Below are 19,134 nucleotides of genomic sequence, written 5' to 3'. Positions count from 1 at the left end.
ATCGCGGGCTTCTGTTGCTTCTTGCTACTGCTACTGCTTGTCTCTGATTTGATCCTCTCGGATTCGCTGACGAAGAGAAACAGAGAAGTCAACGGACCTACGAATCGGTCATGTATACAGATCTGCATATTGACGGTGGCGTCAAAAGCCCCGCCGACGGTTGCCCGCCAACCTGGATATGAACGGCGAGCACCATGAACGACAGGAGCTTACGAGTAGCAAGCAATTGTTCCCAACTGCAGCAACAGCAACCTCGTTCGAGTGGCTATACTTCGCTAGACTAAACTGGGCATCCCAGTTGAGCTCGTCCGTGGGTTGTTTAGTTCAACTAACGTCTACTAGCAGCAGCAAGTAAATTCTGCACCATAGCGACCCGGACTTTTCCCGTGGTCACGCAGACGTTCGCAACCTGACACATTCACACTCAAATATATACACCCTCTCACCCACACACAACGATCCTAACATGAGTGCGTCCTAGCGCTTGCATACGCCCGTTTCTTGTCGTCTGACAAGCAAGCCGCTCCAGAAGCTGGCTTAGCCCCACCAGCTTTAGCGACTGCCATTCTCTGCTTGTGAAGTAGATCTCTCTCACAGATTTGATCAGCGGCAGCAGCAGTAGTTCTCTCAAATACTCAGAGATACACAGAGACGTTCATTGACACGTACAGCTCGCTCGGCTGGTGTTCGTCGACCGATCAGCCGATGCGACCATTCATTCCGTCAGCTTAACAAAACTTATCGACATATTATTCTACTGTTTCTATTCCGATATATAACCATATTGACGAGATCAGCGATAATAAATAGAGTCGCCTCACTATTAGGCCGAGCTGGACCGGGACTGCAAAGCAGCGACCCGACCCAGCGGCCGAACCTGTTGCAAATTGCCGGATGATCGATGACGAAACGCTCGAGTCTTTTTCACACCCCGCTCGCACGCACACGCATGCATATGTGTGTATTTACTTTTCCCTTTATAAACGTATCGATATAAGTAAAAGTCCAGCGCAGTCGCAGTCGGTACAAGCACAATCGACAAACTGACCTTCGAGCAGCGACGGCATCCCCGGTAGTCGTATCAACAACGGCAGCAGCCGAAGCGAAAGTGGAAGAGATGCGTCAACAGAAAGATCGTGCGCGCAAAGCTCACCAGGCGACAGTCCAACCAAGGCATAGAGCACGCTTACCTTTCCGGCTATGATTCTTTTGGGAATATTGCCATAGATATCTCTGACACTCACATCACTTTCATTGAATATGTATATAGAGATATATGATCTTCGCGAAGATCAGGCACCGCACGAGAAAGTAATGAAGCGGGCTCCGCGAAAGGACTGCCAGCTCAATCTGGCAAAGATCAACAAAACGTGCACACAACAGAGAAAAAAGCGAATGAATCACAGCTTTCTCTTCGTACTGGTAAACTGGTCATAAAGCGTGCGCCAAGTTCGCTAGTGGGTCTTTGAATTGACGGCGGGTGATGTTCCAAGTAAATCACGGAACAAACGTAATAGCTTTACTGATACGATGTTCTTTCTATCTCGATGCGAATATACCCACAACATAGAAAATATGATCAGTAAGATACTTAAATCTGGAAAATAACTTATAATGGCTACTCTATTTTCGTGTTCAGGCAAATACATAAGAAACAGTGTCACGTAGGAAATATCGTCAGTAAGTAGTCAGTGTTATCAATATGGCCTCTACAATATACATCGCTCGACCAAGCACTTACGCTTTCACGCCAAGAGGCGGCGCATTAACATTCCGGTCATCCATACTTACAGCTGCCGAACGATTGGAGCACTGCAATATTTATGTATACGATTCAGCGAAACGTTTCGAAATTATGCAATAGACTATTCGGAGATCAAGTCTGACTAATAGCGAAACGCCATCGTCGTTCGTCATCTTTAGGACAAAGGTCGGAGCTTTTCGAAATCACTCAATAAGCATTGGGCGGGTAAGAGCGCATAGTCTGCGTATACTGAAACAGGTACATAAGCTGGTTCGTTTATACCCATTGCTCAGGCAATAAAATTACTACAAACCCAAACCATTTGAATTTATTACGGACTGCTAGGTAACCTAAGTAAGAACTTAGATAACATCACTTGAGGGTTAAATCCAGTGTCAATCAGGACATAGATCAAGGAAAAAATTAATACACAAGATCACAAAGCGAACCCAGCAGCGAGTAGATAACTGCCATCCTTAAGCGCTGTAAATAAATTCGAATTCGTATGGAACTACTGGGATTCCTTGAAACAGGCTATTTCTGGTACGAGCTCTTAGGACATCCATCATGTAAAACGTTACGCCTTAAAAATTTGCAAAAGTTGTCCAACTATCAGGCTATAAATTGTCCCGCCGATGCTTAACCCCAATAGAATTTTTATTTCGTGACAAATATTCAACCGTTAACTGCTACTTGGCGCGTTGACTAATTGTCGAGTACAACGGCCTCTTGCGTACGAAAACTACCGCAACATCTATCTTATATTTTGTAGAAACCAGAGCTGTATATGCCAACCAAAATATATTACAGTCGTGTACAGTACTACATCACATCTCGTACCTGGTGAAGGCCGAATTTCCTGCAGGTAAGGTAACCTGTCGAGCGTGACCCCTTCAGGCAGCTGGGCCGGTTTCGGTTTCTTCTTTCGTTTGCGCGGCTGATAGTCGTGCGGGCGACGTCGAATATGAAAAGAGAGCGTACCCTTATTTCGATTGTGCTGACGCATAATCGCCAAGGGGCAGTCGTCGTCGTCGAGAATATATTCCTTGACTAACGATGAGTCTGCAGGTAGGGAACCATCATTCGGACCGCCATTCGGAGACTGAGCCACAAACACCTGCCAAATTAAGATAACCTATTAGTAGAATAGGGAAGATCGAACAATAACTTAATCGTTTCCCTAGAAACCTCTAATCATATATACGGTCACCTACCTATCACGAAGTACCAACACGATTACATTGCGCTCATGAGAAATGAATCGCCTATGAGACCATATAAAGTTAGACCTCACAGTTATTATCAGTGATTTGTACGTTGATACCAATATAATTCAACCTAATCATTTTTCAGTTCAAGTTTCTCAGTTCATATCTTTGGCTTCGATCCCACGTCATTGGATCACACGATGTACAGCTGGCTAGCCTTCCGTGGATGACTTCCGACGACCGAGCATGTTGGTGGAAATAAGGCAGCCACAATTGTGGCCGCCCCATCGCTGGCTGATAGTCGTAGTTTACGACGATAGACGTTAAACAGTGAGACGGGTGTACTAGTCATTTGGTGACCTAACTAAACTCCAGCATACAACGTTGCGCAGTACCTGAACGAGGCAGTATTTCGATGCAGCAGCCTCGTCGCACTCCAGTGCGTACTTGTCAAGCATCTCTCGAACGACATGAGCCGCTGAGTCTTTGATCGATAGTAACAGAGTCTTATACGGCACATCGCGGTTCAGGCTTTCACCAAAAATACGAAGAGTTCCTCCAGCGCCTGGTCCCCCGCCTGCACCAGGAGCAGTGCCTGCCGTGCCTGGCCTTGAGGCCAATGCGGCACTTTCCTCTCGAAATTGTTGAAGTTTCCGTTCGAGTTTTTGCTGACGACGACGACGCATAACAGCCTCTGAAATATGGAAAAAATGAAAATCAACGACATCGAAAAATATGCGCCCAAGTGGATTTTTTGTTAAACAGGCTCACACCCCCCGTGGGCGCGATTATTAGATGACCAACAGCAAAGACGGCCTTTGCGTGCGTTACTGAATTGAGCCGAGGACTCTACGTAATTAGAATATAACAAAACAACGGTAGTAAGAAATAGTAACAGTGTTTACTCTGCAGAAGTCGGAAATGAAGGTCTACATGTCAAAAAAACTGGTAGTAAAAAATTTCCGAAGCTAACTGAACAGGTCCTGTTCGGAATTGCCTCCATCCTCGAGTATTATAGCCTCGAATCCGATATTAAGTACAATTAATTATTATTTATTAAAATTTTATTAGAATGGATTGGCGCGCGCTATGGAAGCTTTCCAATATCGTTTTAATTTTGTCCTGCAATCAAGTTTACTGAACGTATTGTTAAAGATAAGTGTTTTGTCTCCATATTTTCAGTATTTGAAAAATGGATCAATACGCCCCATTGCGCATTGTAGTACAGATACAAAAGACAACCTATCACGATAGTACTACAGCGGCCAGGCATTTGTGTGCGGTTTGCTTTTCAATGAGAAAAGCAGGCTCCATAATTACCGTATGTAATTGCTGACTGAAGTCCGATTGCAATGGTGTTTCCAAATAAATACAAGTAGGAACTGTGGTTTTAACGTAAAGGGCATATGCAAATACGTTCATGTTTCGTAATAGGCGTGCTTAAACCGAATGCCAAGTAAGGCCCCACATAATTCTTTATTAATTTGAAGAGTTGCTCTGCCGTACAAATCTTTAATATAAATACTTTATTATTACAAATTGCTCATCGATAAAGGCTTTACAACAGTACGTCTTTCTAGACTTTCTAACTCAAATGGCCTCTTTTGCTATTTGCCACAATCTGGCACCAGCGAAATCGAACTCAGTAACTAGCGGCAGTGGTACAACTGCATAGGTCAGAAACAAACTTACTAGTAAGTTAATATGACGCGTATTATCAAAGTGACAGTATTGGTATGATTTGCTTGTATATCTGGCCGCGTAAGACAAATCAATCGCAACAAAAGGATCAACAACGATCGTATAATAGACGGTATCGAAGAGACTTAAAATCTTTAATTTGCTAATGAAAGTGGCCCGCCCAATAAATTATTGCCAAGAATCGAAACGGATGTTACACAGTTAACAATCGTATCGGCGCAAGTTAATGTACAGGGTACTACACTTAAACTTGGGCAAGCACTGGCGGGCTGTGTGTCTTAATGAGCATATGTACCACACGAAAGTCAGTCCATGCGACAGCAAAACAGCGAACTCGTCAGTCGAATAACAGTGCTTCATTTTCGGAATTTGAGCTAAAGTCAGCAGTTATTCAGCCTTTATGTGCCTGCCAAATGATTATAAACTTCCTTGATAATTCCAGATCGACAGCGCACGGCGTCATAAGTGAACATACGCCTGCGGAAGAAGCACAAGCAAGCTTCAGCACAGCAGAGCGGAAACCCGACGAAAAGTAAGAGTAGGGTGAACCTTAAGATAAATCGCTACTGCCCAAAAGATCATGCTGCTTCGAACGGCGTATTAATAAAGAAACTTAGTGAGAGTGGGCGTCCGATGTCTCGGATTCTTTACAAAGGTTTCGGGTACACGTCATATGCTGTAAAACTGAGACAAATGTTTTCTGAATAGCATAGAATCAACAAGTTGGATCATTATTTTTTGCTATTCGCTTCTCTCAAGGATGAAGTCGCAGGTCGTCTTCAATTTTCCTCTTAAGGCAATTTTGTTCGTTTTAGACACAAAAATGAAGTGAGGAAATTATCATTGTCCTACAACCCAGGGAATATACCTACCGCGGGCGAAAATAAATCCTTGGCTAAAGTTCATTGCGGCGTCCGGTAAAGAAGACGTCATGCCACCATACCCCCTTCAGAAAGGCGGGCGCATTACTGAACAAGTTATACGTTGTGCCACAGTAGATGGCTAAAACTCCTGAAGAACCAGCATACGTCTTTGAACAAGCTGGTGCACAGGGTCATACAAGCCCATTAGTGCAGGGTTGGCTGGCTGAAAATGCAAGCATGTTCTGGGGCGAGCACATGTGTGCGCCGAATAGCCCAGATTTGAAGCTGTCGTCCTACCCGTTCACTACGTTAGTATGCAGCGTTATTGAGTAAGAGTCCAGCAAGCCTCTATGGCACGGTCGTATTGACTTGCTCACTTGCTGCATTAGGACGAGAATTGCAAAGGGTATGGTTGAAACGAGCCTGTGAGCGGTTTCGGCCCAAGTTGAAGCTGTAACCGCAATAATTAGTGACTACAGTAAATAAACATGACCATAAAGATATTTAAAGCACTTGAAAATAAATTTCGTCGTAATATCTGTTTAGATACTGCGCTAGAAAAAAGCCCCAGGAGCTTTATGTATATATATGTATAGTGTGAGAACAAACCAAAATGAATACGGAAAGAAATCCTGAGCGGGATGTTGTTGTTTCTCAAAGTTCGCTATCACCCGAACAGCAAAAAGGTGTACAAGCAATCTCGTGCCATTCAACCGTACAGATTTTACAGCAACGCTGATATATTATGGCGGACGATTAAATACATGCTAATCTATTTGACTAGGAGGTTTTTTCAGCTGTTATTACTGCTGTTGTGAAAGGCACCAGGCTAACGATTTATTCCAAACGAATCATTTGCGTCCTACAGTAGACATTGTGAACCGAAACAATTACGCTTTACGTTTAAAAATGATCTCGCCAAGTAAATATCAAATGCTTTGTAGCTGTCTTCTTTTGGTGTTCATTGCCCCATGATTTTTGGCGTTGTCGCAGTCAATGATAAACCCTGTATAAGCCCCGTAAGGGCTGTACCTGTCTATGTTCTTAGCTTAACTATCATATAATAGTGAAAAAAAGCACTATGCGTTAAGTGGAGTTTGCTAGCTACTTAGCTCTGGGAAATTTAAATTCAATATTTAATTGGCGTGCTCAGTGACGGGACGTTTTGTCTATAACAATGACTGGGTGAATAGATAATTAATAAGTATAACGTGGGTTTTAGTTGTGGACCACGACTGGCTAAGGAATCACCCGAAGCATTCATGAAGCCTGCTCATTGTAATGGCTTACTTCAAAAAAATTATAGAATAAAACAACGTGGCAAGTTCATTACATTGGTTGGCGAAAGAGAACATCATGTAATGGAGCAGTTTCAGAAACTTGCCCTTAAAAAACGATGCCGTTAGCTGTTGTCCTTATAGAGTATAAATGAAATAGCCGGGTATGTTAGGTCTGCAAGTTCGTTCGGCACGGGAATCTAATATCGGTACATGCTCCGGCTCCAGCTTTCGGGGTTTCATACACATGAATTTTCGTCCGGTAATAAGTTGTTGCAATAAAGTTGTTACAACCGTATTTCAGTTAGTATTCGTCGTAAAGGTATGTTTGCGGAGCACTTCAACTTCTCTAGGACAGTATCTAAACAAAAAAAAGGAGACAGATATTACGACGAAGCTTATTTTCAAGTGTAGTCACTAATTATTGCGATTACGATAGAGCTTCGATTTAGGTCCGAAACTGCTCACAGGCTCGTTTCAACTACTCCCTTTGCAATTCTCGTCCTAATGTAGCTATGAGTGAGCGACTCGGTGTGACCATGCTGTCGAGACTTCGTGGACTCTCACTCAGTGACGCTCCATATGTACACAGTAAACGGGTAGGACGACAGCTTCAAATGTGCGCCCCAGAACATGCTTGCATTTTCAGCCAGCCAATCCTGCACCAATGGGCTCGTGTGACCCTGTGCGCCATCTTGTTCAAAGACGCATGCTCTTCCTTGTTTTAGCTATTTACTGTTGCTTAACCGTTTGTAGAATACGCGAATAAACTTCTTTAAAGATGCGTTCGCCTTTCTGGAAGTAGTCTATTGGCATCCCGTATCCTTCGCTGGATACCATACTTACACCATGAACTTCGGTCGAAAACTTGGATTTACCCATAACAGGTACATACCCTGGATCTCCGGCCAACTAGCTGCCTTTTCGGCGATTCATTTGTGTATCGAAAATAAAAAAATCCCGCATGGAAGAAAAATCGAAAATAACCATTCTAGAACAAACAACATCGATCAAATCCCTTGGTTTTATTATTTGCAGAAAGCATTTGACCTTTATGACATATGATGTGTACCTGGAGTTTTCGTGAACAATCCATCGTGCCATCGAACGCGCGCTCATATCATAGTTTTTCAGTAACCTCCGCAACGTTAGATCCGGAAGGGTCATTAGAAATGCGCTCTTGGACGGCAGCGATTAAGTTTGAAATCAACGCTGTTATTTCTATCTTTGAGTTTCCATTGTACGGCGCTGAAACCCACTGGTGCTTTTTTCTGCAACTGCATACCCATTTGTGCTGCTACACACCGTTGATTTACGACGACCCAAAAAGCTTATAATCTCGATGGAGGCTGGCTTTCGTCTGCGGTCAGGAGTAACGTACGACCCCATGGAAAACAGCCGGTAAAGTTTGTCCCCATTTAAGTGTGGTGCCCGGTACATTTCCAATTAGTGATGGTAACCCAATTAAAGATCGAGCCATCCAAACTGACTCCGATAGCACCAATGGTAGTTCGGTTCAGCACCGAATCGGATTTTTCCAAAAGATACCAGGAAAGACGATATCAGTGGAATACGCCGCTGAGGTCAAAAGTGTTGATGAATTTTAGGCCAAAAAAACACGAAGGTATCGCTTATCTCCTAAAATGACATACTTTTTACAATGTGCTCTCATAACTAGTGTATTAACCATCACTAGGATATCTATTAATAGAAAAATATAAAAAGAAGGCCTCTGCAAGAAATTCGATAGATTTTCTATTCAGTTTGTTTCACGAAAAAAGATTTACTGTTGGGTTAAGCTGTTCGATTGAAGACCAGTCGCATTTTCAAGATTACGCCAGACTGATGTATAACATACGGGCAAAAATCTTTTCACATAAATGTCAAAATTTCTTCAAATGTCTTACTCATTCGTTCTTGTCGCTGCGCAACGAAAGTATTATCCGTTTACGCTACGAGCCATAGGAATATCTGAAGACCAAGCTATGTTGTACATCATGCCTTCGTACTTCACACTCTGTACTTTGTCCCCTTGTCTCGACATGCGAATCACCCATCGCGCATTCACTAGATACGAGGCTGGTTAGTAATTTCAACCCATTTTCGTTTGGCAATTAGAAAACACTAACGCTGGTCTTTCGTAGACATCTAAAATTAGAATTTTCAAGTTTTACGTTCGGAGCTACCGTGAGACGTTATCGCATTGAAGGAGGCCTGCAGTGCCCTCACACGACGAGGATTGCTTCCACTTCCGCTATCTAACACCGCAGACATATAGCTAAGGTTTGGTTCGGAACGTTTTTTGGGTAACTGTAACCACTATTCATGTTGATATTTGGTTGCACAGATGGTAAATCCAACTTTACTGAGGGTAAACAACCCGCCACAGCTACATGTCCGTATAGTGGTATCGAGATGACTGCTAGCATAGCTAATACTTACTTAATACACTTGTTCTTGTTTCAAAATCACCTTGTATAGCCTGTCATGACACCGTGCACTGTCAGCAATTAATCATCACATTAATGCTGCACACATGAAATCACACCGGCACAAATCCGATTTAACGTCAGCGTTAATACTTTAGAAAAACATAACGTAGTTTCAGCTAGAAACCCATTTGTTTTGCTGCTATTGTTCAGACGATTACGATATGCATATGTGCACGCACAGTCTTCAACATAAGCTGACATACAGAATCGGATTTCTTCATTCGCACATCGTCAGCTCTGCGTTATCCAGTGCTGCGTAGATCCACCGCAGCCACGCCACTTCATATTCCGTTGCGTTTTACACTGGCGATAAGCATCGCTTTGACGACCGCCTCAACAAAAGACTGGCGGACGTTCGGATCGGCTGCCGACGGAAGAATCAGATCGAGCTGTAACAACCACCTTTCTGGATAAAGCGATACTGGTGTCCGTAGTTGAGCGGCTAAACGGCAGGCGATTTACGCTCAGGTAGATTGCAGCCCGGAAAATAGTTGCTGTAATTTAATGGTAGAAGCAGTACCCCAAAACACAGAGCATTTTCTGCCTCTGGCAATCGTTGTGTTTTTGGTACGGCTGACCCAGCCCGGCCTGTTTCACTGGTCTTCAATAGAAACGATTTCTGTATTCCGTGTCTTCAACTGTCTGATCAGAACCAGCCAGTCGCGCATCTCGCGACGCTTCGTCGTCTGTTGACGTTCTTCCTCCCGTAGCAACCAGCGCCACCTTTCCTGCATTGTTGGTGAACGTACGTCGAGTAATCGACTTGTCAAAGGCGAATCCGGCCTGCCCGCGGCTCTTGCCTGGTTTGTCCGTATTGGTCGCCACCTACCCTCTCCACAACGCCGCGACGGAAATTAACAAACTAAGTATATGATGAAGGCAAGTGAACGTTTGTGTAACTATCTGTGCATACACAATTCCATTATTCCAGTAACAATAAGAGCAAGTTGATACTTGGCTGGTTGAATCCGTGCCTAGAGGACATGTGGCAACGGAGACATTGTTACCATTTAGGACCGTAAAGGACTATTTAGGCGGCAAAAAGCATTAGACCAATACAAATAACTCTGCTTTTTTGTTTCAATTCTAGTTTCATTTGAATCGTATCTTCAGTCGAGTGTCGTCGGACTTAAATTTAGCACAGATTCGATTTAAACATTCAACCTCTCATTCGTTGTTTTCGCTCATCGTCAAGACGTCGACGACGATAAAGGCCATGGACAGATTGATAGACTTGGCAGTTCTATACGATGCCCAGGGTCAGTGTGCTTGGGGAGACATGTTTTTATTTACTAGAGAGACGACAAGATAGGATACCGAAGCTACGTTATTATATAGCCGCGGTTCGTTTTGCAGTCATCCAGTTTTGCAATCATATAGTGGGATGGGCTTTTAGACAGACAATGCTGTGTCCACCAAAGGTGTGGTCTGCAAAACTAGCCAACGTAATCACAGAATTTCTCTTTTCGAAGCAATAGCAGCTTCTCGCACCATGTAGCTTTCGAGATACCACTCAGCTTACTTGCGCGTTGCGGCCTTGAGGCGTTCACTGAAGATAGATTATATAGTCAGGGCGCACAGACACTGGCGTGCAGCTAATGCAGATGGCATTACACTAGCCAGACAGCAACTAGCGACCTTGGCTACCAAACCGGGCCACCTGAAGGTTTGCATAGCTCCACCTTGACCCTTTGCTGTATTTAATAGCAAACTGCTCTTTATTTTCGTCAGGACACAACAACGAAGATTCCACAACGAATACAGATCGCTTCTTATTGAGTCTAAGTCTCGCTCACCTCTAATGTATTTCTCAAAATAGGGCATCGTTATTAGAAGTATTAACACAACCCACATCTTTGTCGAGAACCCGTGACGAGATAAAGGAAATGTAATTTTTTTTCAAAACCCACAAACACTGACCAGTCCCGTCAGACGTTGGGACCAAGTCTTCGCAGGTAATCCAAAGCATTTCAATGAATTAGTTTGCAAGGATCAACTGCACCTTATTTCTGGTGGGATCTTAGCATAGGCAAACCAATACACACACAGACATAGAGGATTATCTACTTCGGAAAGTATTACGAAATGGATCAAACCGGATTGGATTGGGTCTAGAGAGGAGCCAGGAATTTAAGCCAGCTGCGAAGGTAGTCAATGTTCACACTGGAAAATGTCTCGCAAATAGCAGTCTACCACAACTTCGTACGACCCCTTTCATTGCTTGGCTCATTCTCCAAGCCAATCTTTTCCTTGTTTGTTTTTGGATCGTCGTTGTGGCAATGGCGGCCCAGTGACTCCCGATCGACCGGAAACAGTTACTGGATTCGACAGCATTGTTGAACGCTGTCTCACCAACCAACAAGATCCTTCTTTGACTGAAAAGACTTCTACCTCATTCAGAATCTGCCGGATCTATCCGCTTGGAAACCCTACGACAAGATTAACAAATTGTCATTTGAAATTAGGCATAAGTGCCTTGTCCCAGATACATAGCGATCCAAGCAGACATAGAACTTCCAATATTATAGCCAGGCCACTGTTTTATTGAGGATCAGAGAGATAAGCATGAACTCGCCCCATCCAGCCGAAAGATTTTTGCTTAAGAAAGAAGGCACTTGAGGCGAACACGCCCGCCGCATTTTATGTTTTCGGTGTCCAAAAATATCTGGTGTTTGCCAATATTACAAGTACGCTGCACTGGTGCTTTATTGAAATATCACACATTTCTACATTTAGCTACGATTTGATATTATACCTCGCTATTATTTCGATCGATATTCAAAGTCGATCGATAGTATCATGTTTGTGACACGGGACCACTTGCAGAAATCTCACGGCTTCGATAGTAATTGCGCCATTATCTCGTTCCATAAACGAATAAAAAAAGGCACTAACTTATTGTTGAAGTTAATACCTTTTTTTTTGTTGTAATTGTTGGTAAATTTTTTTGCGCGAGTTCGGTCCAGTTCAAACGTTCTTTGTTTTTCTAATGTTTCTTCACTGAAAAGTTGAAAAGTTCATTGCTATAAAACAATGACTGGTGTTTTTAGATACTTTTAAACGACAATGATTCTAATTGCGACCGGGTCTTGTTTGTTAACTTTGAGCTAACTTTGATTGATAAAATCGTCAGGCCTTAAAGCGTTCTGTACGAGAGCTCACGGCAGGACACCTGACAGGAGGCAGGCAGACCTATCGAAACGGCCCCGTCTCGTTCCTATTATAGATAAATATTCAAAACTGATCCGTATGCTATTATAACTTACCTGGATTGGAGATGCTCCTCGTGAAGCTGGTTTCAGGCATTTCTGAGTACAGTTTGTGGGCAATCTTCTCCTCACCACCTTCGGTCCTGAGCTGGGCAGCGGACTCGGCCTGTTTCTTGGCCAGTTTTTTCTTCTCGCGCTTTGACATACGCTTTTTTTGAAATCGTAATGAATTCTCCTCATTAAGACGAGGTAGCTGTAATGATCAACAAAATAGTAGATGTTAGATAACTGCTATGATATCAGTGCATTTACTTCACAAACGGTGAGAATCATTAGTTATATAGATAATATACGTCTGCTGTTATATTTGTGAATAAATAAAACTACAATTATTGTTTCATCAAACAAGTCAAAACTTTACAACTTACTACTAAAATTATTTATGTGCACATTTTCCATTGTACTTAAGTTAGTTCAATGAGCTACGGTATTGAAGTATCTCTTTTCCTAAAAGTGCTCAGAACCCTGGAGCATCTTTATATTTTCCGAGGTTCGCTGTACGTCGATGGTTTGAGGACGTCACGAGATAAACACCGCTAGAAAGTTATTTTAGAGTTGATCAATTCGATTTGATTACAGTATGCCATAAATTGATCGTCTCTGCTGGCGCGTGCTTACGTCTTAGCTCGAAATAATGATAAAACATAAGGTTCAGACGCCCAAACATATATATGGATAGCTTATTCTTAGCGGGGTGAGAGTTTGCTCCGATCCTGTTGTCGTTGATTTTTTTTTAACAAATGTTATTGTTGTCGGTTATCGATAAATTCAAAATTGACTCGTCAAACGAGACAAAAATAGCTGGGTAGGACGCTCCTTTTTTTGTCTACAGATAGAGACAGCAAAGCCAACTAATTAGGCTTAATCACTTAGAGGCCAGTGATCTACTCGGAAGACATTTTCTTATGTGATATACATCGTTCTATGAATAAAATAGGAAGTTCACTAATAACGTATATGTAATAAGACGTGATGCGCATCTACCTATTGTGTACAAGGGCAGCCAACAATCTGCCTTCATCAGATACGCTTAGGCAGTCTTTCATTTAGGGATACAACTTCAGATTCGCTCTACCCGCAGATTTTCGACCACTTATATACTAATAACTGATAGGGAACTTCAGCGACAAGATCTTAATGACGATAATTAATAACGATGACATACAAAAGGAACCAAGCTACTTTCTGGTTCAGTTTATCTAGTATTTGATTTTTACAAACGGCCGGTAAGTAAAGTGATTTTTGGCCATTGGTATAGCGGACGACTGTAAAAACAGATCTGACAACGACCAAACGTTGGTGATGTCGTCCTAGGCAAGGATGTGGCATCCCGCAGTAACAGCTATGTATACGCTTTTATGCCTATATTCAATAGATAAGTCCTTTGTTGCCCTTATTTGAAAATATCATAAATGTGCAAACTCGAGCTATAGTCAAGTGTCTCTAACAAGAAGCAATATTCTTTCTACTTTCATACTTTGTTTGCAAAACATCGGACAATTTCGTGACAAGTGTTTGCCAATAGCTACGAAATGAAAGTTAATCACAGGGGCAAATGTGGTTATTATCTCTTAAATCGCTTCATACTCACCTATTCAGTTTGCATGACGTTCAAGAACAATTATAATAGGGCCCAGCCATCTGTGACCCGTTTCCGTACCCAGCAGGCATCGAAAATAACTAGACCAGTCATTGTAACATTACCTTGATTCGTTTCTGTGCATTTGTATGATCTTTTTTCGACGCTGCTGTTTTGATAGCAAAAATTGATTCTCGGCATCACAGCTTGACAAGGTGGCAAACTTTGGGTAAAAAGTATGGATACATTTAGTAATCAACGGAACGATGATATCAATTCAACGAGACGTGTTCTGTGAGGCAAAATAAAACAAGAATATATTATTTTTATTTATTAAGTAGAATTATTATTAAGTAGACCTCAGAGTGTAAATATGCCTTTATCAATCACGATGTTTTTGTCGAACAAATTGTGGGGATGTGCGTCTGTAATTATTAATGGCATTTATAATAAGCAATACCTCATAACAGTCATAATGATGACTATTGTTATCGATTTTTCTCGGTAACATATAGCTATAGCCAAAGGAGCCCGACAACCGCAAGCTTGTATGATCACGTAAGTCTCCTGCCACTAACCCAAGATAGCAAACCACAACACGAATACTGAAAATTTAGTAATTGACGGCAGTATCTGGTAGGCGTCAATCTCACTGTGAAAAAAATCCGCTGAGAAGAGCAGTCATTGATGTCACCCGTATTTATCTCCTTTCATGCTCCTCTATACACGTAATATCTACGTTCCGATAATTTCGCCGTCATCAATGCCTACTCCACAATACGCCACAGCAGGGTTTCGGATCCACAGCTAGTAACGACCTACATAAAAAGCTAGCCAGTCCTATACGCCAAAACAATTCTATAATATGACACAAAGCAAACTCGACGCACTCGGGAACACAGGCTGGATGCATGCAGCGGCAGATAGGCAACATTCGATAACGATTTCGTGAATTGTTCAGCTCGTGCCCGAATGCGCGAGAACCGAAATCCAATATTAGAAAGTGCATCCCACGAAACGAAGCAATCGCGAACCACTCTCCGGCCAACAACAAATACTAACATTATCGACAACAACAGCAAATGTAGGTTGCGCCGTCAACTCAAGCTGCCTCCACTGGCAAATCTTCTAAAGTCTTCTCTCTGTATTATATGTGTAATTGCTATTACTACAATGAAAACGCAGCTGCATATGTATATATATGTCTAGTGACTGCTCGCCATCGGCGAACAGAAGCAATAGCAGGAAAACAATACCTAAGACGGCAACATCCTCGGTGACACGTTAACTGAAAGCGTTTCCACGCCTTCCTCGTGCTTGCTACCTTGGCCATCTAGACCTGCAGCAACGCTGTTCTGTACGCCGATGCGGCAATTTTTGCCGTAAGCAATGCGGCAGGCCATAGCAGTGACGAGACGACGGCCGGATGGATCGACTGCTTGCTTACACAGAGTGACGGAAAATTGGCAGTTGTCAGCAGGAGATAATAAGGGTATTGTTGTTTAGCAATTTGAATCAACGCCGTTTCTTCCTTTAGGCGTTAAGCGACGAAAATGGCCAGACTAAATTTGGCGGAAGTATTGTTTTGCCATAGCGTAACACTGGCACACGGGCGTCAGAAACAAACTTGCGACAATAAGGCTACTGCATCGTGACATTTGTACAAGCCTTTGTCGCGTCCCGTTTATGAAGCCGCCGGCTGAACGCCGGCAGAAATAACAATGGTTCGATAAAGTATACGCTAAACCACACAGTATCCACCTAAGCACTCGTTAGCAAATGGCGACTACTCATTTTTTTAATCCGAGAAGCAAGCAAATCGCGAAAATAGGGGAAATCTACATTGGGTACCGTTACGTCGAACGGTCGATGGCGTTTGCGAACGCGGGGAAACGTATCCTTGAACGATAGCTAGTATCTTTGAAGGATTATTAATAAAGGAATTATGCTAATGAAAATACAAATCAATGTACGCTGTGTTAATGCATGTAGAAGAAGCACGCACTAACGATTCGGGCGTCCGGACGGCAGTGAGTTACTCGTAGGTCCAAGCCAGCTTTATTACTTCCTCGCACATAAGCCATGTAATACATACCTATGCACGGGTCCCTACAGCGGACGCAATCTAATAGTATTCTGTTGCTATTTTCACTAGTGTAGAAAACAAGTTCAGACCGGATCAGTTTCCAACTGGTTTCTAAACATGAAACTCGTGCCCGTTGTTCTCGTACCCTGTTGCAGTATGTCTCTTCCTTCAGCCCCATTGTAATTTCCTCACCGTAGTTTTCCCACACAGTAAATCGTATATTTTCGTAATCTAGTGCACTGCTCGAATCATTCAGTTACTTCGCTTCATAATTTCAGCACTTCGATTGCGTAGCTTCAGTAAATTCGCCACCTTACTTCAGTCATTCAATTGCGATGACTTAAATAGTCCGCTATCCTCTACTGGCCATCGCGTGACCTAACAGAAGGTGTCTTATAGGCCTCCGTTAATTATTTTGTGTTCCTATTGCAATGAGCCTGTTCCCGGTGTTACCGTTAACCCATTTGCTGCGTGGAGTTGTTCCGCTCCTCAGGCGGAATTGGCTTGAGCTTTACATGTAAATACCACGTTATACGGCCCAAAAAACTAGACATCTCGACGATGCACAGACGCCTATACCCTTCAAGAAGGCTTTAACCGTCTCTCGAACGAATCTCACACAAGACCATACTATGTAAAACGGTATAGCGTAGTAGAATTTAACGAATGGCTCACTGTTTGGTCAGTTGTCAAAAAATACTTCAAAGGAAAGTCATCACATAAAAGTTATTGCGTACGCCACAAGACAGGTAAACATTGAGAATTGATCGCCTTTATTTAAAGGCGATCAATTCTCAGTGTTTAGCTGTTAGTTTCTTTGTTCGGCTGGAGAGCGCAAAAAACTGAAATACAAAATGGTTTTGTTAGCTTGCGCAGAGCACGGTTTTTTCCTAAACATTAATTCAATAAGGCTATTAGACAGAATGCGCTCTCAAGCAGAGGCATACGACCTCGTCGGGCTTCAATGTCGGGCGATTCAATGAACATACGCTCGTATTTGGACGCGCAACCGCGTATTAGATGCATATCACGATCGCTGTGAATGATTCCGACGATCCTATGGCACGTGTGGGTCAGAATAAATATATCCATGCATGCCGAAGGGTCAGCTTTACCTTAATAACCTATCCTTACCTATACCTCAGGAACGCCCCAGGGATGTGTATGGCTAATGCGCAGCAATAGAATAGACCTCCATATTTAGTTTTCCCTTTCTTAGCTGTAAAAAAATATTTCACAGCATTGACCAAACTAATAATGGTTCACGCCCAAGTTTTGTTTTTCTGAAAAAATCATAGATTCGATCGGTATTTATAACCGCGCCATTGTGCAAATGTCCCATTGATTCTATGAGCCCTATGAGTCTTTGCCAATTAACCCTTTTAAGCGATATATAATACAGCTGATCAATAAACTAGCTAAACGGTCAGTTCTTCATGGATTTAGCCACAGATATACATGCTACTGTACTTACGTGACTTTTGGCATCCATCCGCCGAAAAAGAAACCGGCCTTCGCGGTCATGTTCGTGCCATCGGAGCTGCACGATGAGAGGTCGCTCTTCATCGGCGAGTTTTCGCTCTTCACCATTTTCATGGATCTCGTAAAGAGCATAGCGTGAATAGTCTGGCGCGCTGAGCATTCCGATATCTGGTCGGAATTTCTCGATGAGTGTCGGTACGACGTCGCGCACCCAGGCTGAACTTGCTACGCGTAAACATTTCGTAACCACTCGCTGGTCCGAATCTTGAAAGTAGAAACGCATCACGCCATGGAATTCGAGGTCCTATTAACGAAGGAAACACGAACGTAAGGTTAAACAGGTTGGCCTGCTAACAAACACTGTCGGCATTACTACTACTATTATAAAGAAGATTCAACTTAACAGCGCAACCATTGATAGGCATTGCTCGTCTTCTGAGGAGGGGAATATAGCGGCGTTGCTTTTGTAATAGGCGAATTATGATAAAAATACCATGAGGTAGTTTTGTGTTTAGTGAACACAAGGAATGTAACCAGCTTCGAACGTCGCAATCGGAAGATCGCGAAATCTTCATGTTAACAGCATCAGTATATATTTTGACGTGTGAATGAGCTACTGATAAACAAACGCATTGCGTCTGATCATCGCTATTATAAAGCACTCGACGTTCGATTCGCCCATTACAAGCCGACCGAAATTTGGCGCGAATGTGTGAAACTTTGAATGTCACCTAGTGGCTACATTCACACGTTATATCAAAACAAACAAAAACATAATTGAAAAACAAACTGAACAAGCTGAACTGTGACGAACGGGACATTACATAATAATAGTTTTACGTGTTGCTATTTATTCCACCCCTTCGTCCACATGCTTTTCACCGAACACTGAATCAACGGCGGTTACAATAGACATCCGTACCGACACTGCCTCGATCGTCGGTGACCGAAAAGCGGTCGCCGATAAGCCAAACGCTTTGAACCTCTAATTGACGTAACTTGTTTGGTAAACCTTAATTTCATAGGCTTGTTTATCCAGCGTTTTCGCCACATGGTATTCCTTCCATCGACATCATCGCATCCCCACTTATTCGACAAATTTAACCGAACGTATTTGCCGATAATGTCGTATTATCTAAAAGCGTGAACGGTGACACTGGTGGTAGGTAGCAATGCTGACACACGAAAAAAAGTTCAACTTAATGTAAGCCTCGACGTGTATGCCAACTGGTCTATTAGTTAACTGGAAATCTCTGAAGCTCCCTCAGTGGTCTGCTGTCGCTCCTTGTGCCGCATGGCGAAGGCCTGATATTCCTGCATATTGCCCCTTCGTGTAAACGACAACGGAACAATCAGCAGGACGTTCGTCTATTCAGGATTACAGACTTTCATAGCAGTGGCGCCGGCAGCAGCAAATGACTTACGGACTCTAT

At 42.9% G+C, this 19,134-nt stretch overlaps 1 protein-coding gene across 1 annotated transcript in view; it reads right to left on the bottom strand.

The window, feature by feature from the left end:
- Positions 1-18,005, bottom strand: part of cno (adherens junction formation factor afadin) — a gene marked incomplete at its 5' end in the record, with an annotated part of 31,603 nt that extends 13,598 nt beyond the window's left edge. The window contains 4 exon segments of the mRNA XM_022841398.1: positions 2,585-2,861; positions 3,348-3,646; positions 12,552-12,747; positions 17,694-18,005. Coding sequence (XP_022697133.1) covers positions 2,585-2,861; positions 3,348-3,646; positions 12,552-12,747; positions 17,694-18,005 — 1,084 coding nt within the window.
- Positions 18,006-19,134: the final 1,129 nt, after the last annotated feature.

Source organism: Varroa jacobsoni, unplaced genomic scaffold (assembly GCF_002532875.2).
Source record: "Varroa jacobsoni isolate VJ856 unplaced genomic scaffold, vjacob_1.0 scaffold_928, whole genome shotgun sequence".
NCBI classification, from domain to species: Eukaryota; Metazoa; Arthropoda; class Arachnida; order Mesostigmata; family Varroidae; genus Varroa; species Varroa jacobsoni.
This window is presented reverse-complemented; position numbering and strand designations above follow the sequence as displayed.